The following is a 24,819-nucleotide window of genomic DNA, read 5'->3' on the forward strand; positions in this document are numbered from 1 at the left end:
ACACTAACCAGCCCCGGACTTGGCAGCTAGTTCTGGTTCTTAAAATTGCAGGGAACAAAATGTGTAGGGTTCCACTGTAATTTAAGAACCAGCACCAGGCAGCAGGTACAGAGCTGGTTTTAAATATACGGAGAAAAAAATTGGCGTGAGGTACCCCATATATTTAAAACCAGCCCTGGACCCTTTCTAACGGGGGGACTGATGCCACAGCCAGGGGTGTCCTTTCACCGGGCCTCGCAGCCGCAGCATCAGCCCTGACCGCTAGTCAGCCCAGGCCAGGGATCCCTGGGGAGTTGGGGAACCCCCCAATAAAGGGGTCACCCTCTCCAGGGCACCCCTGGCTTAGGCTGATAGCTTAGGCTCATGGGAACGCCTCCGTTTGGGCAGCCACTACCCCGGCCCGCCCACCAAAGGGGGTGAGCTGTCACTCAACATCGACAGCTCGCCCCCTTTGTTGCGAGACCCGGAGCGAGGGAGTGCCCGTCGCTATCCGGGTCTCACACATGCGCACGATGGAGCTGGCTCCGTCGTGCGCATGTGCACTGGCCCACCATCGACCCGGTTGCGAGTGTACAGCGCTTGCGATCGGGTCTGAATCAGGCCCTGAGTTCCAAACCGGATCAGACCTGGAATTTAGCCGATGCTGACCCAGGTTATTCCCGAGTTGGCGCCATTCACACCCGGCTCATCCGGCGTGGAAGTGGACGCTTGGAGATGACATCCTCTCCAAGTGCCACTGAAGCTGGCCGGCATGCGGTGCGCTCCAGGTCATCGTGACCCGGATCGCGCCGTTTACACTGCAGGGTTTCACGGGTCATTCCCGTTATAAAGCCTGCAAATTACCTGGGTTGGATTGCCGGGTCACTTGACTGTTCCTTTTTACACCAGGGAGCTACCCGGGATTTTAGCTCCTGAAAAAGGGGTATTACTTGTCTCTGCTTCCATGCTCATAGTGGTTATTCTCCTCTGGTTCTATGGGGCCTATTTATCATCACTTATTTTTCACAAAAGCATGTGAAAATTAACATTTTTCACATACTTTTGTGAAAAGTAAGTGTCGGGGTTATTCACCAAGTTCCGAAAAAGCATTTTCTTCAGAACTTGATGGTGTTACTGAACGCCACTTTGAGGTGGCGTTCAGCCCCCGATAATCTTCACAGGCTGCTATTTACATGGCAGCCTGTGAAGATTAACATGGAAGCCACAGCAGAGGGGTCTATTCCCTGTAAACAGCAGTTTTTTAGAGGTGATAGTATAGAACAGGAGGCATGATGAATGGCTCCTAAACTGTGTTTGAACTCGCAGCGAGTTCAAACCATAATTATCACGTGATTATTATGTTTTGATGAATAGGCCCCTATATGTTTGAATAAGTATTACCTGTTACATTTTCTATTAAGATCAGTCAACTTACACTAAAGTGTTTGGGTGAAGGTGCTTAAAATAATGTTTGTTATGTGTTACCCAAATGTGCCTTAGAAACGAGCCCTGCCTTTATTTGGAAACAAGCTTACTAGGAGGGTGCACTTAAAACATTGATGTAATGTCACCACTGGAATGTGAATTGCATGATATATTTATTCTAATTACTATAACCTTTGATAGTTTTTCTAGGAGTTGTCAGGTGTACAATGCATTTACTATGAGAGAGTTGTGAGCGAGGTCTGCAACTCATTTACTAGGAGAGTGTACTGAGGTGTGCAGTTCATATATAGGATAGAACTACAAATGGGATTGGTGCCTAATATCATGCCTCTAGCCCAGCAAAGTGTATCTATTGACGTGGCATTGATTCCACAAGAGGACGGAAGACCTCTGAAGAGATGTTGACCCATGCCATCTGGATAGCTTCCCACAGCTCTCTGATATTTGCACATGCAGGATATTGGGTGCGACTGGAGCCTCTCCACCACATCCCATAGATGCTGGATTGGGTTCAAGTCGGGTAACGTGGTGGCCACACCATTCGTTGGATCTCTCCAGAATACTCCTCGAACCAATTCTGGACAACTTGGGACCAATGACATGGTGCATTATCCTGCTGGAATAATCCATCATTGTAGGGGTACATGTACTCTATAAAGGGCTGAAAAGTCAAAAAACAATGCAATGTAGTGGTTACCGGTTAATGACGTGTTCAGGCGAACCATCATACCAAACCCTTGTCACGGGAACACACCACACACCTTTTTGGAGCCACCACCAGCCTGCACAGAGCCTTGTTGACAACTGGGGTCCATGGCCTCATGGGGTCTGTGCCACACCCAAACCCTACCATCAGCCTGAAACAATTGGAACTGTGCCACATGTTGCCAATCCTCCAGGGTCCAATTAGCGAAGCCGGGAGCCCAGGTGAGATGCTGTGCCCGGTGTCGTAGTGTTAATGGCAGCACTCTAGTGGGCCTTCTGCTGCCATATCCCATGGAAGCTAAAGAATGCTGCACTGACCTGCTGGAAATGCATCCGGCATTGAATGTGGATGTGATTTGAGCCAGTGTTGCTTGTCTGTTACCATGGAAAATTCTGGCCAGACACCGCTGGTCATGATAATTAAGCACAAGTCGTCGGCCATTGTGCTGTCCATGGTGGGTGGTAATGCGTTACATGAGGTGTTCCCAGTACACTCCATACTTGTGTGGTGGTGTACACGTACTCCCAGTACACACGTGACACCGTAGAACTTCGGAAATAGAATGACCCATACATTGGGAACCCACTGTCATGCTCCATTCAAGCTACAATAATTTACATCGCCTTGCCATGAGCGGCCTAGCCGGTGTTCAAACTGATTCACGAGATGTCGGATTACAACTGATGCAGGTCTGGGCCTTTCCAAGTCGTCACAGTACGATGACGCCACCTACCATTACCTTTACATACTGCTATCCTATGACTTTTGGCACTTCAGATAAATATTTGTGAGGTCTGCAATTCATGTACTAGGATAGTGAAAGAGCAAAATGCCAATTATGCGAAAAATTGGGACGGAGGGTCATCCGGATAAGCAGTTTTTTTGATAATAGGACATGTATTAAATTATATATGCAAGGTGGCTTTTTTCATTATTTTCTTTAGAGAGTAGGAAAGCATTGTGAAATCTGCACTCCATGTACTAGGAGAGCATTGTGTGGTCTGCACTCCATGTACTAGGAGAGCATTGTGTGGTCTGCATTCCATGTACTAGGAGAGCAGTGTGTGGTCTGCACTCCATGTACTAGGAGAGCAGTGTGTGGTCTGCACTCCATGTACTAGGAGAGCAGTGTGTGGTCTGCACTCCATGTACTAGGAGAGCATTGTGTGGTCTGCACTCCATGTACTAGGAGAGCATTGTGTGGTCTGCACTCCATGTACTAGGAGAGCAGTGTGTGGTCTGCACTCCATGTACTAGGAGAGCAGTGTGTGGTCTGCACTCCATGTACTAGGAGAGCATTGTGTGGTCTGCACTCCATGTACTAGGAGAGCAGTGTGTGGTCTGCACTCCATGTACTAGGAGTGCAGTGTGTGGTCTGCACTCCATGTACTAAGAGAGCATTGCAAAGTCTGAACTCCATGTACTAGGAGAGTGTTGTTTGGTCTGCACTCCATGTACTAGGAGAGCGTTGTTTGGTCTGAACTCCATGTACTAGCAGAGCGTTGTTTGGTCTGCACTCCATGTACTAGATGAGTGTTGTGTGGTCTGCACTCCATGTACTAGGAGAGCATTGTAAAGTCTGAACTCCATGTACAAGGAGAGCATTGTGAGGCATGCACTCCATGTACTAGGACTGGAGAGCATTGTTTGGTTTGCACTCCTTGTACTAGGAGAACATGGTGAGATCTGCACTCCATGTACTAGGAGAGCGTTGTGTGGTCTGCACTACATGTACTAGGAGATTAGATGTATAACAGATCAATAAACTGATCACATACTTACCGACTTTATCAAATGCTTCTCTAAGTTCCACTAGTTCTTCTCTGGAAATGGTGATTGTATTGTTAGCCATTTCCTGTGCAATCAGGTGGAGAACTCAAGCCGTTATACCTGTAACCTAGAAGTGAGCAAAAAAAGAATGTGACTAGTTACCTTCATGTAAGACTCAAGGTGCGTACACACGTAATGATTTTTTGAACGGTTTAACTATAACGACGTTGTTATTGTTAAATCGTTTAAAAAATCGTTCATTTTTTGGGGGTGAACGATGAACGATAATCGTTCATGCGCGCTCCCATTTGTAGTTTGTAGTTTGTAGTTCATCGTCCATTCTGACTGTCCAACATAACGATTTTCGTTCGGAAAATCGTTCATGTTGTACAGAATGAACGATGAACGATGTCCATTCACTGTATGCATGATTAAAAAATTGTTCATCGTTCATGAAAATCGCTCACAAAATCGTTCATTAATATAGTAACTAACGATTTTTGTAAACAATTTTCGTTCTGTTTTTCAAGGGAAAATCTGAATGAAAATTATTAACAAAAATCGTTGGTTACTAACATCGCTATGTGTGTACGCACCTTAACAGTGACATACACACATTTATGGAAGTCAATGGTTTGAATAGATCTGCCTATTAAAACAATGGAGACAAGAAATTAATATTAAAGGTGCACACACATGTAATGATTTTGCAACCAATGATTATCTGTCAAATTTTCTGTCAGGTTTTCCCTTGAAAAGTGAACGATTTTTTGAAGTGTAATGAACGACTTTTACAACGTGAACAAAAAATGTTCCTTCCCTTAATGAAAATCGTTATGTTGGACAGTCTGAAATGAACTGCAAACTACAAACTACAAACGGGAGCGCGCTTGATTGATTTTCGTTCATTGTTATAACGCAGAACCTGAAAGATTTTTTGAACAACTGAACGATAATGATGTCGTTATAGTTAAATCGTTCAAAAAATCGTTACGTGTGTACGCACCTTTAAAGGTTTAAAAAAATAAACTGTTGACATATAGGTCATATTAATTTATTTAAATATTTTTGTATAAAACATAAGTCATGCTCTGCTCCTCCTGCAGTGCATCTGTATTTCTATTTTCTACCTATATTTGCATGATTGAACCCCCTTTTATGGCCCCTCTTTATACCCTTGTTTGTGTTCTTCTGCTCCATAAGAGGTTTCTGAACTCCCTGAACTCGACTTTGGACACCTCCATTACTGTATGATAGGTATATCGCAACAGTCAGACTCAGAGGAGTAGCGTGGAACCATGGTGCCCCGGAGAAAGTGCATGTCATAGCGCCCCCCTCAAGTACTGAACTGTGCCAGTGGGGTATGGCCAGCCTGTGGGGGAATACTGACGTGAAGAGACAAGAGCAAACAGTGGGCCTGACCCGGATGCTATGCTGCTTTCGCTCGCATTGAGCGATTTTTAGCAATCTGTGCATGTGTATGAGTGGCAATGCGCGTGTGCGAACCAGTCATTGCGATGGGAAAGTGCTCGCCCGTAGCCCGCAGTTGGGCCGCTATTTTGAGTTACAGATAGTGCCGTTTGTGGGTGGTAACAGGGGAAGGTGCTTGTAAACGGGGGTGTGGATGTGCTAACGCAGACGTGCCCGACCGTCAGAATGGCGTTTAATGGGTTTGCATAATTAGGAAAGTAGCGTCATTACACACGTGACTGTGTTGTATTTTAGCCAGAACTGCTCGCAATGTTGTGGTGGGAAAAGGCTACCACAAGCACTGCGAGCAGCTCCGATGGCTCTCGATGTTCCCGATTAATCCTACAACTGCCGGAGATGACGTGTTGAAGTGGCAAAGGGGCGTCTTTATACAGGTGCGAGCGCATAGTGCGGGCGCTCGCTATTACTTAGTGGGCGGCTTTACGCGACGCAGTGCGTGCACATGTTTTAATTAGCCGGCCCCTTTTAGCCAGCGAGCGGACACAAATAGCGTCCGGATTTGAATCAGGCCCAGTGTCAGTATCACGCTGGGCGTTGACGTCCCAATGGGGGAATAGAATGCTTTGGTGATGCACTATCTGACATTAAGGGGTAGCTCCTTTGGCACTGCTTTATTTATATATAGCACCTAGGATCTGCCTTTTATCTCCTTTGGATCATTGTTATTAGTCAATAGAGGAGATTGTCCATTTAAGTTAAATGATCAGAATATATAATACAGAATACATGTGCTATAGTGAGATTCCACAGGTTGCTCAGCTTATTACTGCAGTTATGCGCTCAGGCAGCTTTCATTGGAGTGGGAACACCTATAGGAAGTTCTCTTCTCAGCTATGCTCCTACTTCACAAATTTACATTGTACCTATATTAATGTGAGTACTACTAATCATGTTCTGTCTACCACTATTATTATTATTTCAGGTCTTCTATTATTTTTTTAAAAGACCTTTCAAATAACAGTGTGTGGAAATGCCTGGGAACACCTCCATTACTTTAAATAACAAACAAACCGAGATAAAACTAACAGGCGGCCATCATACTGTGCAGTGCCCCGTGAATTCTGGGACCCTGGATGGCGCCCTCTGTCTGTCATCTAGGGGTCCAAGCGACCCTGCCAAACTAAGGGACTGGCATCCCCCTCCAATGACTGCTTCTACTAAAAAAATAAAAAAAAAACACACACACACTGGGGGTAATTTAATTCACACACGTGAAGAAATAGGGAGAGTATAATTTTTATTTCACTTTTTAATATATATATCTTTTATAGAACTTACGCTATTGCAAACCACTATATATAAATTTATTTATGCAAAAAAACACAGGAAAAGCTTAAAAACATTGAATCAAAAACAAACAAAATGCATTATGGGTAACATAATTTACATATATTCAAATTGAGCTTTCTATACTGCATTACTCTTTTTAACAACTCATATATACACTGCACCATTAATTTACTGGGATGATAACTCACATGAATCTTTTAGAATACCCCACATAAGACAGAAGACAGCCCATATGAATCATGTCTTATTCCCAACACGGGATTAGCCACAACCTTTAAGATCATAGCCAGTCCCCCATACTGAGGAAAAGATAAATTCAATACACTTACACTGGGGGTAGTTCAATTTACATGCCTGTAGAAATAGGGAGACTATATATATATATATATATATATATATATATATATATATATAATATTTTTTTTCAGTTATAACACTTACTACATGAGAAGCACTGTTTATTAATTTCTATGTGTCAACAACACAGGGAAAGAGGGCATCAATAACAAACAAGATGCATTGTGGGCAAGATAATTTGCATATACGCAAATTACCTTGCGCATAGAGCCCTGTGATTGATGTGGTGCTTGCACTCTTTTCCTGCACAGTTGACATATTGGAATTATTGGAATAAATTGGAACACTGCTATGTGCTGGGCTGCAGCGAGTACAGGGAGGCTGCGGCTGATGCCACTGTCTGCACCTGATAGGATCGGGAGACAGATCGCACTGATCGTGCCACCCCCCCTGGATCTGACCCTGCCTGAGGGGCACAACAGTGCTGCAAATGTGGTTTGGTTTATTTGGAAGGAGAGGTGGACATGCCTACTTACATTAGGTCAAGCCCCCACGTCAGTACCCGGGCACGACCAGGCTCTCTACGGCCGTGAAGGAATGACCTAATGTAACTCATACAGTGATTATTTAATGCCACAGGCACTGCAACACAGAACACTGGTTCCTAACATGGAGGAGAAACAACCAGCAGCTTCTTCCATGAGATGGCTGCTGCTCCTCCATGTCATACTTCTTTTCCACCAAAAACCCGGGTCCGACCTGGGTTTTTGGACATGGTTCCAACCCAGGTCAGACCCCATTTACACTGCACATTCGATCTGGGTTACTCCCAGGTCAGCCCTGTTCACACTGAACCCAGGTCTGCCCTGCTAAACCTGTGAGGTCATAGAAAGTGGGAGGTGACTGCTCCACAACCACCAATCAGCTCAGTTTAGGCATGACCCAGGTTGGATAACCCGGGTCGCACCGATTACACTGCACCATTACCCGGGTCCATCCTGGGTCCAACCCTGGTAGCTACCTGGGTTGGATTGCTGTGTCACTTGACCTGGGTTATTTTTCTGGGACCCTTTTACACTGAGCTGCAACCCGGGTAGACCCAGCAAAAACCCAGGTTTTTTGCTCTGGTGTAAAAGGGGTATCAGTGTCACAGTCACATGCAGAGCCGTAACTAGACTTTTTGGTGCCCTGTGCCAGAAAGAGCATTGGCACCCCCCTCATTTTTCAAAGAGACATAGTGCATCCAAAAAAGGGCCATGGCTTCATGGGGAAGAGATAGGAGAGGCCAGGAGATGCTGGGGATGAAATAAGAGGAAGCTACAAGCAAGAATGATAATAAACAGAAATTTGACAGGCCCAAACAGAGCCCCCTGACCTGTGGTGCCCTGTGCAATGGCACTGGCCGTACTACCCTAGCTAAGGCCCTGGTCACATGTCACACTTCCAATCATTGGAGCAAAGGATGCCAACCGCCTCCTGCCTTCTGAGGTAAGTGGGGGCACAACACAAGAGTGAGTGTGATGCAATGCGAGGGGAGGACACAATGTGAGTGGAAGGGATGCTGATTTTGGCAAATTATTTAGTAGCATTAAGAGGCTTGTATCACATTCTTATTGTACCAGTTGAACAAGAAATTTACATTGCCATGGTGGTGATGGTTGGGGTTCTGCTAGGGTCTGATTTGCAGAAATAGTGTTACATGTAATTTTTTTGTGGGATGGACGGGTCCAATTGCTAATCTTTCAACCTATTAAAAGCAAAATCGACCTATAAATTGGTCTCCCAGTGTTTGCAATTGTTTCCTCCAAGTGTCATGTTCCTGTTTTCTCTGAGGGGTAAGCATCTGTCTGTTTGTTTGGGCTAATCTCAAGGTTCATTTTATGGATTTGATGCAGTTTTCACTATTCTATAGAGGATTTGTAGAGGAAGGGTTAGGTGTATGAAGCAGGAGTGTATGACAAAAGGGAGCCTAGTGGTGACAATTTTAGTGAAGCAAGTCAATGAAACAAAATGGTCCTCCAAGCACTTTTTTGGCTTACGCTGCCTAAACCATTAAAGATATATAGATATATTGCAACGATGGACTTTATACCATGTTGAGATTTATACGTATTATCCGGTTTCTCCAGAATAATTGATACAACATTTCAGTGTTTCCTTTTGTTTACCATTCCTTTTTCATTTAAGTGAAAAATGATTCTTTAATTTCAAACAGGTCCAATTCCTAGTAATATCCCTTTCACACTGCCATCAAGTAACCCGGGTTATTGCACATAAACGCACAGCAACCCGGGTTACTGTGCAGTGTGAAAGGACCAGGTTGAAATATCCCGGCATTTCAACCTGGGTAACGAGCAGGGTTGAATACAAGTTCAACCTGGCTCATGGTGCGGTGTGAACGGTAACCCGGGTCGAGGCGACCCGGGTCCCGTTCACTGCATAGGGAGAGTCAGCGCTTGGAGATCTCATCCCCAAGCGCCGGCTCATCACGTGACACCATTGGAGTCATCGGCCCGACATTAATGCCGGGACGATCTGCCAGTCTGAAAGGGGTCTCAGGCGGGTCGTACCTGGCATGGACTTGTGCACAAATCCTGGGTGCGACAAGCAATTTGTGATCTGAAAGGGATATAAAAGCATACTTGCCAACTCTTCCTGATTGTCAGGGAGACTCCCTGAAATAGTAGTAATCTCCCTCTCTCCCTGAAGAGTCTAGCAATCTCCCTGATTGCACATTACCCCCATTATGTAGCTGTTAAAACCCCCCAGAGATTTCTGCATTCAAATGGGTTCATTAGTATAATTTCCCTGCATTGGTTATAAGGCACAATGGGCCTGATTCAGACCCACTCGCGAGCGGCTGTCCGCTCGCAAGTGGGTCGATGTTATGGACTGAGCATGCGCACGACGGAGGGAGCTCCGTCGTGCGCATGCGCCAGACGCGACGAGCGAAGGAAAGTCCTTCGCTCGTTGTGTCCGATCAAAGGGGGCGTGCTGTCAATGTTGATTGACAGCACGCCCCCTTTGGTGGGCGTGCCGGGGGCGTGCCTCCCTGACGGGGGCGTTCCCACGGGAACGCCACCCGTCAGAAGCCGGCCCACTGACATCACTAGTGATGTCAGTGGGAGTGATTTTGGCTCTGATAGAGCCAAAATCACTCCGGAGCTTGCGGTTGAAAACCTCAACCGCAGGCTCCGGCTCGCAAATTCGATGGTCGCGATGGTCTCGACCATCGCGACCATCACAATGCACGCTCGTATAGCCTGTGGGTGGTGACCCACAGCTATACGAGCGTCCAGGAGGACGCTCCATGAAAATGGAGCCCGGCCCTCATTCAGAGCGTGCGCTCTGCTCAGAGCGTACGGCTCTGAATGAGGGCCAATGATCCCTATGGCTACATGCATTTTCTGAGAAGTATCAGGGTGTTTTCAAGTAGATCTTACTATCTGATTTGGGGCTCATTTACATATTGATATAAATCAATTTTGTGGCCCGCCTCTCAAACGTCCACTTTACCGCCGCGCTCATAAATGTTACTATCACAATCTCCCTGAAATGCTTTTTCAAAAGTGGGCAAGCAGGTATAAAAGTCTGCTTTGGCATTACAATAAATGAAGCACAGTGTCAGACACTTAACGTTGCTGGAGTTCACCTGATGGAGACTGTTCTGCTCATGGACAACTTTCCTTTTTCATGTCATGTCAAAATGAAATATTTTCGCGTTGACGTCAGGAGGAAAAATTACTAATGTTGTCTGCGAGCCAATCTTAAAAGACCTCAGTTAAAAAATACTATCGCTGTAAATTCAAAATTGCTCCCGTGTGCAGGTCGTTTATCATATAAATAACAATACATTTTGCACTGCTTAGCTCAGATTTAGGGAAGCTTTTTTGCACATATTGGGGCTCATTCATAGCTGGAAGCAAAGCAAAAAAAGGAGTAACTGCACCTTGGTAAAACCATACTGTACTGCAGGTGGGGCTGATGGAAAATGTGCAGAGATTTAGATTTGGGAGCGGCGTATCATAGATCAAAATCTAAATTGCAGTGTAATAATAAAGCTGTCCAGCATGTGTGGGTTCCATACAACAGCATTAACTAAAGACTGCATCTCATTAATCAGCTTTTATATCATTCATTGTGGTGTTGATAGAGTGTATTTGAAACGGATACTAATCAACAACCAAGTTGTTTTATACATCGTAACAAATTAGTTCTCTTTATGTGGCTTGGATTCATGTTGCAAAAAGAAAGTTGTTTCACTTTTACCATTTCTGAAATGTCATTTGTTATTTATATGTGAATTACTTTATTTTGAGTTGAGTTTTTAGATATGCTCATATTTTTAGTGAAAATAAACCATGATTATTGATATATATAACAAGCCTCATGTTTATTCATTAGAGAGCATATAATTATTTTTTTTGGTTATATAGGAAGGTGTAGTATTGGGTTATTTTTCAACATCTATTAAGATGCTATCCCATATTTAACTTATAATATACTGTCTTGTTAATTTCTCTGCATTAGAATTAGGGTTTTAGGGTTCTATAAATAGAGACAAATCGATATATGTTACATACTAGAATTATGGATAATTGTTTTACATATTTATTTTTATTTTACATTTTTTTCATTATTTTTTTGTTATCTACAATCTGTATTTTTCAACAAAACAACACCACCATAAAAACTAATATTCTCTAATATGGCATTATTTACTATATGTTCATTATATGTTCATATGTTCAATGGATATATTGTGTGTTCTGATAAAAAAATTATATAAATTAATTAAGACCTCAAAAAATAACAGGTTGTTGCTCCATCATTAAAAAAGACATAACAGAGAGCTATATGAAGCTAAAATATAAAGGTACAAATCAGTCTCTATATAATCCACGATTCGGTATATGGAGATGAGATGAAAACGAGTCCTGGATAAGGAGTAAAGCTGCACATGCGCTAATTCTGACAGACAGATAAAAGGAGAGTCCCGCATAATGCGGAGACATGTTAACTGAGGAAGCCGCCGAACTTTTAGGCGGAGAAACGAGTTTTACTGAGTGACGCCGGCAGATACTAATCACACGCTCAACGGGAATAGATGCTTTATAACCCCTAGAAATGAGAGACAGAGCCACAAGCACTATTAGCGGACTAACCGTCTGGTTACTAAGTGACGCCGGCAGATACTGATCCACATCTACCGATCACACGCTCAAAGGGAATATATGCTTTTCAACCCCTAGAGACGAGCGACAGAGCCGTAAGTGCTATTAGAGGGCTTACCATCTGGAGGATCTCCAGAAACTATGGGCTCAACATCCCGGTAAAAGATTAATCTATTTTTCCTTTTTTTTTAAATACCACATGACCATGAGGGACATTCGCTAAAACTGCATATTGCAGGAAATCTAAAAGTATATATCTCTGGCAAATTTACAGCTAAACAGCCGTTAATATATAAAAACTAAGAGTCTGCTAATTGTTTACCCTTGTTATCTCTATTTCTACGAAGTCCATAGGGTTCCACAGGATACCTTGGGGTATAGGCGATGGCGGCAGACATCCAGGCACCACAGAGTTAAATTTTCAGCCTCCCAGGATGCACTGGGGTCCCTCTCCTATACCCCGCCCCCGAGCCTCAGGCCACTCAGTTTCGTAACAAGCCATAGGCCGGAGCAGGAGCAAAAAAGAGAGAGAAGACAGTCTGGAACACACAAGAATCACATTCTCACCAGAAGGAGACGGAGAAACCGGTGACCAGATCAAAGCCCATCTGCAGTACAGGTGCGACAGGGCGGGAGTCCTGTGGAACCCTATGGACTTCGTAGAAATAGAGATAACAAGGGTAAGTTCTTACCATATCTCATATTTTCTACTTCAGGGTCCATAGGGTATCCACAGGATACCTTGGGGATGTCCCAAAGCAGTATCCTTTAAGGGTAGGGACGCTCCTGTGCTGTAAGGAGAATCCGCCGCCGAAAGGAAGCATCCTGAGAGGCGAAGGTATCAAAAGCATAATACCTTACAAAAATATGGACAGATGACCACGTGGCTGCCAATCACCGCTGAGGCGCCACGTCGAGCTGCCCACGAAGGACCCACAGACCTAGTGGAAGAGCTTTAATAGAGGATGGAACAGGAAGACCTGTGAATCCATCCTGCCAAAGTTAGCGTAGTGGCAGGCCAACCCTTTTTATGGAAATCAGAAAGGACAAAACCGAGAGTCTGATTTCCTAAATGGACTGGTACGGTCAACTTAAATTCTTAGCGCCCGTACCACAGCCAAATACAAGCACTGCCCTGTTCCTAGGAAAGATGAGAAAAAGGGAGGTCTACATGACAGAGCCTCCCATTCTGAGATCCTACTGGCCAAATTAAGAGCCAGAAGGAATACAGTCCTAGCCGTAAGCCATTTGAAATCCACTGAGCCCAGTGGATCAAATGGCGGTCCTCAGAGAGCCCTAAGGACCACAGCCAAATCCCAAGGAGCCACAGGTGGAACAAAGGGATGCTGAATATAACGTACACCCTGCACAAAGGTACGGACATCAGGAAGAGTAGCAATCCTACACTGAAACCATACTAACAGGGCAGAAACCTGCACCTTCAGGTAAGCAAGGCGAAGACCGTTATCTAAGCCCACCTGTAGGAAAGCCAACCTGTGGATATCCGGAATACCCGAGGAGCCTAGCCTCTAGGGCGACACCTGAAAGAAAGTATACCATACCTAATGGTAAATTCTTGCAGATAAAAACTTCCGAGCTCTTAGCATGGACAGAGCCCCTGTTAACTATAGAGCTGGAAAAACTCCTAGACCTTAAGAGGGCAGTCTCCACCGCCACACCGTCAAGGACAGACAACCCAGGTCTGGGTATCAGCCAGGATCCTGAGACAACAGGTCCGGGCGTAGAGGCAACAGCTTCGGAGTGTTAACTGAGAGGCTCCGAAGATCTGAGTAATAGTGCCATCTGGCCTACGCTGGAGCTATCAGCAGGAGCGTGCCTCCTTCTTGCTATTACTGGAGGAAGAAGGGATAACGGAGGGACGAGGTACACAACTTGGAAGGTCCACTGGACCTACCTACGTCTATCAGAAGAGTCTCATCTCTGAAATGCTCCACTTGTTCACCAGAAGATTGAACACCTCCTGATAAAGAGGACATTTCCCTGAATGCACGTCTTGACGGCTGAGAAAGCCTGCTTTCCATCTGAGGATTCCTGAATGAACACTGCCGATGACGGCAGGGATATAGCCTTCCACCCAAGCCAGAATTCGGGACACCACTGTTAGTGTCGTCTGACTTCGGGAACTTCCTAGGTGGCTTACATAAGCCATCCTGATGGCGTTGCCAGACTGTACCTGCACGGTATTTCCGTGGAGGACCTGTCCTGCATGCTGGAGAACCTTGAATACTGCTCAGAGTTCTCAGATGTTTATGGGAAGCGCAAAAACTACTGCCCTGGAACAAGTGTGGACCCGTCACTGCTTCCCAGCCACGGATACTGGCGTCCGTCGTCAGAAGGACCCTGTCTGCAATCCCAAAGGGGGTGCCCCTTGTTTAGGTGAGCTTTCTGCAGCCACCAGGCCAGAGAGAGACAAACCTCCGGGGAAAGCCTATTGACTTTATCCTATGGGGCAACCCATCCCATCCGGAGAGGATCAAGTTCTTTAGAGTGAAGCTGGGTACTCCACCATGTCGAACAGCGACATCCTGGAACCCAGGAACCACATTGCCAAGTGAATAGACACTCGGCGACTCTGCATTACAGGCAAAGGTACGCAGTTGCCTGCAGAGATCTTTTCCTCAATCACAAAGATCCTCAGATGTTGGGATATGGAGCATCCTCTGTGAAGAATCAGAGAGGACCATTTCCAGTTTATCAGTCAGCCCTAACGTAGCAACACAGATATTGTCCGTTGCATATGGCACTGAAGTATCTCTGGAGACCGTGGTAACAACAGGAGGTCACTCGGATAGGGTAACAAGCGGACCCCCTGCATCCGCAGGTGGGCTGCCATAACTACCATGACCCTGGTAAACCGTGAGGCGCGGAGGCCAGACCAAGGGGCAATGCCAGAAACTGGAAACGCTTATCGACCACTGCAAACCTGAGGAAAACACTGGTGTGCTAAGATAAGAGGGATATTCAGGTAGTCACCCTGAATATATCCAACGACACCACAAAATTCCCAGGCTCCATTGAATGATGGAATGCAGGGACCCTCTCCCGAACCAAGGAACCCTTAAGAATTTGTTGATGGATTCGAGGTTGAGAATGTCCTGGTAAGCCCCATTGGGTGTCTGTACCAGAAAGAGGATGGAGTAATAACTCGTTCCCCTTTGGGGCAACGGAATAGGTACTATAACTCCTGCCTGGAGCATAGAGTGTAACACCCTCAAAAATTACAGGGCCTTGTCCTGAATTGACAGAAGACCTGTAACGAAAAACCGTCTGGGAGGCTTTTACCGGGAAGAGAGGACATACCTTCAAGAGAATACTTCTCTTACCCCAGTGTCCGTGGTGGTCAGACACCAGCACTGGGCGAACTGGAGAATCCAGCCTCCAACTCTGGGGGCTCCCGAGAGGAGGCCCGTCCCGTGAGGCTGAAGGCTTATAGTCCAACTTGGGAGTAGGACGTCTTGTACTCTAAGCCTGTTCTTATGGCTGAGCAGATTTCCTGGCTACTGACTGTCTTGGAAAGCTGTATTTTAGACTTACCCTGGCCTCACAGGGCCGAAAAGACAAAGTCCCAGACCCTGATGGGACTGTAGCCGATGGCAGACATGCAGACGTAGCTGCTGCCTGCAGGGCCACAATTGCGTCCAGACGAGGGCCAAACAGGACTTGTCCCGTAAAAGGCAAAGCATTCCAAATGGAATCTGCGTCCGCTTTCCAAGAGCGCAACCATAGGGAGCGGCAAGCCGCTACTGCTGCCGAGGAGATTCTGGAAAGGAGTAGGCTATATGTAAGACCGTCTCATTATGAACGTGGCAAAGTCTCTGAGAATCTGCCACTATCCACCTGCTCTGCTGGAGAGTCAGTGTGCAGAGATCCAGTTACCTACTCAGTGTTCCATGGCTCTGGCCCCCCTGCACACGGCCATAGCTGGCCTGGAAGCCCCTCCAGCAAGGGAATATTGGATTTTAGATATATTTGCACCTTGCAATCTGGAACCTCTTTCAAAGAGGACCTGGAGGGCATGGGCAACGTAGCACTCCTCACTAGGCGTGTAACATGAGAATCTACCCGTAAAGGTAACTCCCATTCGGAAATGTAATTATCCGCAAAAAGGGTATGCAAAAGGTCAACCGTTTTTGAGGCTGGAACTGCTTACGCGGAATTTCCACGCCTCCTCTAAATGATCCACCTGACCAGATAGAGGAATTACAGTGGCAACACCCTTATCCTTAAAGAAGGCATATTTGGATTTAGCCACGGGGGATATGTAATAACCAAAGACGCACGGACTGCCCGTAGAAGGCCAGGTATATAGATTTAGACTCAGACTACGCCTCCTTTGCACTAAGGGGCCTGTGTCTGAAAAAGTCAATAATGTCACCGTCATCAGACGTCATGTCTTTACCCGTCTGAGACCCGAAAGGCCGTTTAGAAGGCCGAAATGGTGACTCCCCCTGTAAAACGTCCATCAGGTGCTATACCATTTGGACAATAAATTCACCCACACAGGCTCCTGCGAGACCTGGGGGGGCGAAAAGCAGGATACACTGGGGTACCATCAACTGTCCAGGGACCCCTGCATGTGATTAGACCACCACAGGCTGCGATAACCCCTATGGGGAAACGCAGGGGGCATTGCCCAGAAAGGCTGTAAGCATCTTAGCCAGCCGAGGGCGGTCCCCTTTTTTTTTGTGCAGGCACAGTGACAGAAATGGGGCGTGATATATAATACAACATGCCCTCCATAAACCCTCAGCGTCTACATATCCCTCCACTAACTGCACATGATATCAGTACATTATAGCTGGAAGAGGATATCCTCGTTCACTTTCCGACATGAGGAGTGTGAACGGAGCGTATGTGACCTCCCACACAGAAAAACCACGTTTACTGTGAGGTAATAAACACCCTGCGACACCGCACCGCAAGGGCTGTAGCAGAAGAACAGGGATAGGAAAAGGCTGACAGTCAGAAATGAAAGTACAGGCAAACAGCGCTAGCATTTAAGTCACATACAATGCACAGATAACATCCTGCATTACAAGCACTGCGATCAACTACACAGACCAGAGCCTGGTAGGAAACAGTGCTGCATACACTGACCCGGACTGCAATGGCATCTGTATCAGCTTCCAGCAGCGTTTGCCATCCCCAGCACATGTAGTGAGAAAATGGCCACCGAGGAGCAGAGAGAAGGCAGGGCCCGGGGGAGGAGCGCTGACACAGCCCGCTCAGACCGCTGTGGAATGGCACTGTGCAGCGGGGGAGACGCCGGCTGTGAGACAGGGAAGGCGTTCTCCCCTGGCGTGCTATTAACCCCTGGGACGCCGCGCTGTACCGCACATGCTGCGGCCCGCTGTCACTGGTGGTCTAGTGGAAGGCGCAGGATCAGTACCTGGCCCCACGCGCAGCCGGTCCCCAGGGAGCCCCCTGCCTGGGGACCAAACAGGACTGTGTTACCGGCGGGTGCCCACCGCGGGACCCCGCCGCTTACCTTGTTCCCCGTGCATCCGGCCACAGTCCAGGTAGCTGGGGATCACCGCTAGCTGTGACCCCAGCTACCTACCAGCATCCCCGGATCGGTACCGGCGTTCTGGTACCGGCGGGGTGTAGGAGTGACAGCATGGATGTCAATACTGACTGTCCTATGCTGGAGCACTCTAGTTGTGCAGCCACAGCTGCGAAGAAATATTCAGGGGCCTTAAAAAGACCCCCCTCTGTACGGTGCGACTGGTCCGGCCAGGCACCTACGAAAACTGAGTGGCCTGAGGCTCGGGGGCGGGATATAGGAGAGGGACCCCAGTGCATCCTGGGAGGCTGAAAATTTAACTCTGTGGTGCCTGGATGTCTGCCGCCATCGCCTATACCCCAAGGTATCCTGTGTATACCCTATGGACCCTGAAGTAGAAAAACGAGAATTATACTATATTGCCAAAAGGATCAAAAAGCTGTTTAAAGCTGTCACACAGGTGAAGCAGCTGAACCAATTCACACGGAGAACGAGTGTGCTAACAGAAAGCTCTATGGGGCCCATTTATAAAAGTGCATTTGAGGTAAATTCCCCGAAAACACCTGTTTTCGGGGGTTTACCTCAAATACTTAGTATCCCCCGGATGTATGAAGGAGGGATCGCAGTAGCTATCTCTGATACCTGCTGCGATCCCTCCATTGCCACCGGCTGCCGCCTCCCCCATAGGTTTCTATGGGGGATGCGATGCTGCCAAATGTGTCAATATCGGGAATGCTTCGCATTCCCGATATTGACCCCAGCAGCTAACGCCATCTGAAGATAGCGTTAGCCGCTGTGTCCTATGGGCACTTACCCGCATTTCAGCCGGCGGAGGGATCTCCCAGATTCCTCCTCCAGCAATGGGCGCCGCTCATGTGCAGTCCGCGGGACTGCACATGCGCAGCAGCCCGGAATGCGCTCCGGCCACATCGCAGGGACGGGCTCTTTTCGGAGCCCATCTCCCTGCATGTGCAGGGTCATACATTCAGCCGGTATGATCGCAATTTGTAATGCGATCATGGGCGGTACTGCATGCCCTGATCGCATTGCAAAATACGATCCTTAATAAATGGGCCTTCCGATCAGATTAAACAGCAGAAGCTAAAGGCCCCCATACATCAGAGATTGATTGCAGCAATCGTGCAATTTACACAATCGATTGTGTATAAAAATCTTTCCCTTTTTTAATCGATTGCAGAATTGCCACAATCGATTGAAAAAGGGAAAGATTTTTATACACAATCGATTGCAAATTGCACGATTGCTACAATCAATCTCTGATGTATGGGGGCCTTTAGTACTGTGTATCAATTTGTTTCAGAGTAAAAAGAAATATCAATTTCTACAAAAGTATCTATAACTGAATATCAAGTGGATACTGGGCCTGATTCAGACCCACTCGCAAGCGGCTGTCCGCTCGCAAGTGGGTCGATGTTGTGCACTGCACATGCGCACGACGGCGGGAGCTCCGTCGTGCGCATGCGCCAGACGAGACGAGCGAAGGACTTTCCTTCGCTCGTTGTGTCTGATCAAAGGGGGCGTGCTGTCGATGTTGATTGACAGCACGCCCCCTTTCCCAAGGGAACGCCTACCGTCAGAAGCCGGCCCACTGACATCACTAGTGATGTCAGTGGGAGTGATTTTGGCTCTGATAGACACAAAATCACTCCGGGCCTTGCGGTTGAAAAACTCAACCGCAGGCTCCGGCTCGCTGTGGCGATGGTCAAGACCATCGCGGCCATCAAACTGCACGCTCATATAGGCTGTGGGTGGTGACCCACAGCTATACGAGCGTCCAGGAGGACGCTCCATAATTATGGAGGGCGACCCTCATTCAGAGCGTGCGCTCTGCTCAGAGCGTACAGCTCTGAATGAGGGCCACTGTTTGCATACTTGTTATATATATCATTATGGCTAATCCTGAATAGGCATCAATTTCTCTGTGAAATAAGTGGCATTTATCTATAAAAGCAATTGTCTGATTAATTATAAATTATTTTTAGATCTATAAGGTGTTTTTATTACGTTGATTCCTCTAGAGTTTTTATATTAAATCAATGTGTGTGGTATATACAATTTGATGGAGACTTATGATTAACTATTGGATTACAATATTGCTGGACGGCAACTGATATATGTTAATTGTAATAATTATATATTTTTTTATGCAATTTTAGAAATTTATTAATAAATATATATTTAATATTGCAGATTTCAGGGCTCTCTCTTTTTTTCTTTTTTCATTAGAGAGCAGACTTACTGATTTCTATTTACATATTTTCGAACTAAATATAATTCAAAACCTAGCGCAGTCATCACTATATGTTAATCTTGTGCTTTTAACCTGAGATATATCTCTGTGGTCCTAACCCGACCGCTATTACTTGCAGCTGGTTTTTGAGTATTATCAATACATTTACCAACAGCGCCAGGAATTGCAGCAGTCTACTGCTCAGTATTTTGTAATTTTCCATACAACAGCAGTGTCAGGGGTTGGTTTTCTTGTGGACCCGTGGTGGATACAAGAGGGGACACAGACTCAGAACTGTAGAAAAACTTGGGTTGTTTAATGAATGGAATGGTAGACATGAAAGAACCAAGGGCCTCATTCAGAGCTGCTCGCAAGCGCACTGCACTCGTAAGCAGCTCGATGTTTATGGTCTGCGCATGTGCCGTGTCCGGTGTGCGCATGCGCAAGCTCCGGGGGTCACTACAAGATGGGGCGGCTGTCGATGGTGAGTGACAGCTCGCCCCGTTTTGTAGGAGGGTGGTTGAGCAAATGCAGGCGTTCCCTTTGGAACGCCTGGCGTTTGAGGGCGGACCTACTGTCATCACTAGTGATGTCAGTAGTGGACTTCCTGCTCTATTAGAGCAGGAAGTCCACTCTGGCTTGCGGGAGCCAAGACCCTACCACAGGGTCTCGTCGCAAGCCCAATAGTCGCGATAATCACGACTGACTCCAGCTCACTCACACAAGCTGTGGGTGGTCACCCACAGCTTTGCGAGCTTCCTGGAGAAAAAAAAAAACATGCCCTGATTCAGAGTGAGCGCTCGCCAGCAGCGAACGGCTCTGAATCAGGTCCCAAGTCCAGGGCAAAAGTGGAGATGGGTCCAACAGCAAACAATAAAATCCGGAATGAAGGTAACATGAGTGGAGCGATAATGTTTAGGTATGTCCAGAGGGAAACAAACTGTAGACAAGGGTCGATGCAGTAAGAAGGTAGTCTGGCTGGTGAGTGGGATTACAACAATAGCGGAAAGAGGAGTTGCTGGTAGGTACTGGGAATACTGATACTACCTGAAACTGGCTGGGAGCTAGGCAGAACCGAAGTCAGCTGCGTAGAGGAGCTCAGATAAATGTGACCAGACTCGGCTGACACAAGTTGCACTGACAAAGTAAGGAAGCTGTGAACTCCCTTAAATCCCCAACAGTAGAGCATGATTGGCCAGACAGAACAGCCGACCTTTAGGGGATTGGTTCCCTAGGTCACATGGCCCAATGCAAGATGGTGGCGTCCAAAAAACTGCGGTGTGGGAACGCTGTGCAACACTCCCATGCTGGCATGGCCTACCAACAAGGGACCACCAGATGCACCCTGTGCCAGTCTCCATAATCCAGCACCACCACCGGAAGGCCCACGCCAGAGCGTCCTAACGAGCAAAGACTGTGGACTTAATGGTAAGGAACCCCTGGTCGTGTCAAGCCGCCAGTGTTCACCCTGCATGAAAAAAATTATGTATATGCACCCCTTGCATTGCTGCATAGTTTGTCCAGGTGCACAGTTACTCCTTGTTTTTACGATATAATCATACCTATCCTCCCAGAATGGCCGGGAGGCTCTCACCCTCCTCTAGCACCAGTAACCCTCCTCTAGCGCCAGTAACCCCACGTACCAGCCACTTGCAATCCCCCTGCAGCCGCCCACTTGCAGAGCACTTACAGAGTGGGGCTATGATGATCCTGAATCGCATCATCGTAGCCCCACCCCATCTTACAATACCAGTGATCTCAGCACTATATAGCGGGGGTGGAGCCATGATGACAGGATCGCGACGCCATCCCCCCACCACCGCACAACCCACCTATGGGGCCACCACGCCCCCTCTAGGCTGACCTGGCTGTCCCAGAAAAGTCGGCAAGTATGAATATAATAGACTGCAATGTAGTATTCATGATATCTTTGTTACCTGCTTATGATACAAAGGACCTGACTCTGAGCCGGGCACAGTGGCCCGATGTTTTTCGTGTGCGCATGCGCCTGAGTCACGCTGCGCATGTGTCCTGATTTTGTACATACATGGACGCAGTACAGAATTAGATGAATGGTAGCAGGAATGTGGGGGACGTTCCTTTACAGTGACTGGGAGGTAATGGGAGAGTGTTGCAGGTGTGATGCTGAAAGCGGTTGTGTATAGAGACGTACAGCTGCTCACATAGCAGACCATACTCAGATGGAGAAACTGTGCCCACACCACACACCCATATAATTATACTCACCTCTCTGGAATCCTGTTTTGGCACTGCAGCAGTATCAGAAAACACTGGGAAAATGGTGCAGCAGCTATTTTGTCTGAGATCTGCGCATGCGCGGTAGAGAAGTCACTGGAAACATGGCGCGAGCCAATGCCAGAGTCTACTGCGCCGCAGGGTGGAGAGGGCCTACATGCGGGCTCCCTCCTTTCATAAACTGCCCCTGTAAGGACAACCATGATTGCGCCCTACTCAGAATCAGGCCCAGAGTAGCACGGTCTTACAGGAAAGCATAATAGATTTATTAGTCTAGTTGGGGCAACCTCTCTTTTAAGCCCGGAAAGGAGATGCAAGTGGGTGGTGATGTAGGCGGGGCCAGACTATTGCAGCAAAGAGGCCCCTCCCATCATGGCAAAATGCACAAGTTGCGCATATAGTATTTCAATATGGGGCGGGACCGAATAACCCGATTATCATAGAATTGTGTCACTAGGCCCTGCCCCATCATCACGGCCCACGATGTCTCCCTATTCTGCCCACTTCACTAGGAAGTGTGCAGGTTTGCGGGAGGAGTACCTACTCTTCTGAGGGTGCCTTCGACTACCCGAAAAATTTGGGAGCCTCCTGCAGGTTCCAGGGGATTAGGCAAGTTTGACATGCAGCATCATATCATTGTTGTCACATATTCACCACTAATTAAATTTTATACTTAGGGCATATGGACGAAAACACTAAATTAATAGCCACTGTTAGCTCACTGTACATTGAGCAATCTAGACCTGAGAATGTAATGGACACAAATCAAATGCTGAAAGTACTAGAGCTATTTCCACACCCCTGGTGCAGTGGGTCCATTTAAAAAAAATGCAAGTTATATACGTAGTATATGCTTGCAGTTGTCGTGCCAGAAGTTAAGCATACCCATGGATGCCACGTCATGCTGGCACCATTAGAACTACAAACACTAATATGTCCTGGCTTCCACTGCCTGCTGGGAAAATGCTGTAAAAAAACACACACACCAAATAAATTGCATCCAACGCTACATCAGCCCCATAATTAATAAACTGGCAAATAGGACAGAAAAATTATTTCAACATAGGGGGAAATTCAATTGCCCATGATCATTTTTCGCTCTGTAAAAACGGGACTTTACCGCAATTTTTTTTTTCACTGAGCAGCAGTCCCCTGTATCTGGCCCTGGCTGAGGGGCTTATATAGCCCTTTCTCCTCAGCACAGCCCTTTTTTTCTACAGGGGGCTTGGCCCCGCCTCCCGCAATTAGGCCATGCCCCCAATAAGTCCAGAGTCTTCGGGACTAATTGAATTAGCCTTGGGAATCAATTAGCAAGCAGTAAAGTACCGTGGCTAATTTAATTCCCCCCATAGTGTATTTTTATGACTTGATGATTTAAGACAGAAGTACCATTGCATTTTGAATCCCCATATTGGCATTTTGAACCTCTGAGCTGGAGACTTTGGCAATGTAATGTATGACATTTGCCGGTGGCCGGGATTTTCATCAATAGAATAATTTCATGCATACTTGCTTAGGAGGCGCCCAATATTGGGGAGTGCTCCCAGAAATTAGAACAGCAGGTGACCCTCATTCCTGTGCTGTGGGTGAACAGGATCATAATGACCTTGTCCCCGCTGGGCAATGATGCAGATCATCAAATTACACAATAGGGGACTGGGCCCCACACTTGCACCTCTGCCCTCCTCTCTGGGATCTCCTAGAAGTGGTGTCCAAAAAGTAGGCAAGTATGCCAGTCATAAAAATGACTTTGATATTAAACGCTGCCTCTGTTCAGCAAGGGTAACCAAAATGCATTTTTTTTTTTCAACCAATAATGTTGAAGTATGGTCATTTATGCTGTTCCTGTTTTCATGTGGAAAAGAGACATGTATTGCATAAATTCTTTCTTTGTATTTTTAACCCAAGGTAGAACTTGTTAGAGGCACGCTCTGCGCTGCTTCTGTTTATTGACCCTAGGACCCAGCGGCTCTCTGCGGAGGTGCAACTTCAGACCTGTACCTTCTGCGCATGTATGCTTCCCGTGCCCACTTTCCTCTTTAGCGTCTTGTACAAATGGACGTGCCCCTGAGTATCTTCCTGTATGGTAGAATACACAGTGACCCCATAAACCCCATTGCCACCAATGTGATTAAGCCCTCACAGTGAGAATGCAATACCTGGTGCACCACAACACTCACGTCCTGGCAGCAACTGGGAAATCCTATCAACCTGTACCTGCTGTTAACCCTTTGCTACCTGTTCCTTATCTACTACTGAGGCAGAACATATGACTCTTATAGAAATACCAAGGGGGTCCTATTGGACTCCTGATGCTGAATGGCCTAGTAACTAGCGTTTCCGCATGGTTACCAGGCCATTTGTCATTTGATGAATAGGCCCCTAAGGGCCTAATTCATCTTGGATCACAGTTGAAAAGAAGCATGCAATTGGTCGATTGTCGCGTTCTGCGCATGCGTGTGCATCGCAGTGCTGGTGCGCACACTAGCAATTGCAAACAGAATTGCGTTTGCAGAGGCTATGCAGACCCAGAGCAGTGACTGACAGGAAGTGCCTTTTGTGGGTGGTGACGGGGGGGTGGTCGGGCAAACGCAGGCATGCCAGTGCGTTACAATAAATTAAGCAGCCATAGAAT

General features: G+C 46.8%; 1 protein-coding gene across 1 annotated transcript in view; it reads right to left on the reverse strand.

The window, feature by feature from the left end:
- PLS1 (plastin 1) overlaps positions 1–24,819 on the reverse strand; it is a 214,874-nt gene that overhangs the window by 114,558 nt on the left and 75,497 nt on the right. The window contains exon 2 of the mRNA XM_088446260.1: positions 3,914–4,028. Within this exon, the coding sequence (XP_088302386.1) occupies positions 3,914–3,983 (70 nt within the window). The 5' untranslated portion in view covers positions 3,984–4,028. The remainder of the gene's footprint in view (positions 1–3,913; positions 4,029–24,819) is intronic.

Source organism: Taudactylus pleione, unplaced genomic scaffold (genome assembly GCF_031769625.1).
Source record: "Taudactylus pleione unplaced genomic scaffold, aTauple2 ptg000395l, whole genome shotgun sequence".
In the NCBI taxonomy this organism is placed as follows: domain Eukaryota; kingdom Metazoa; phylum Chordata; class Amphibia; order Anura; family Myobatrachidae; genus Taudactylus; species Taudactylus pleione.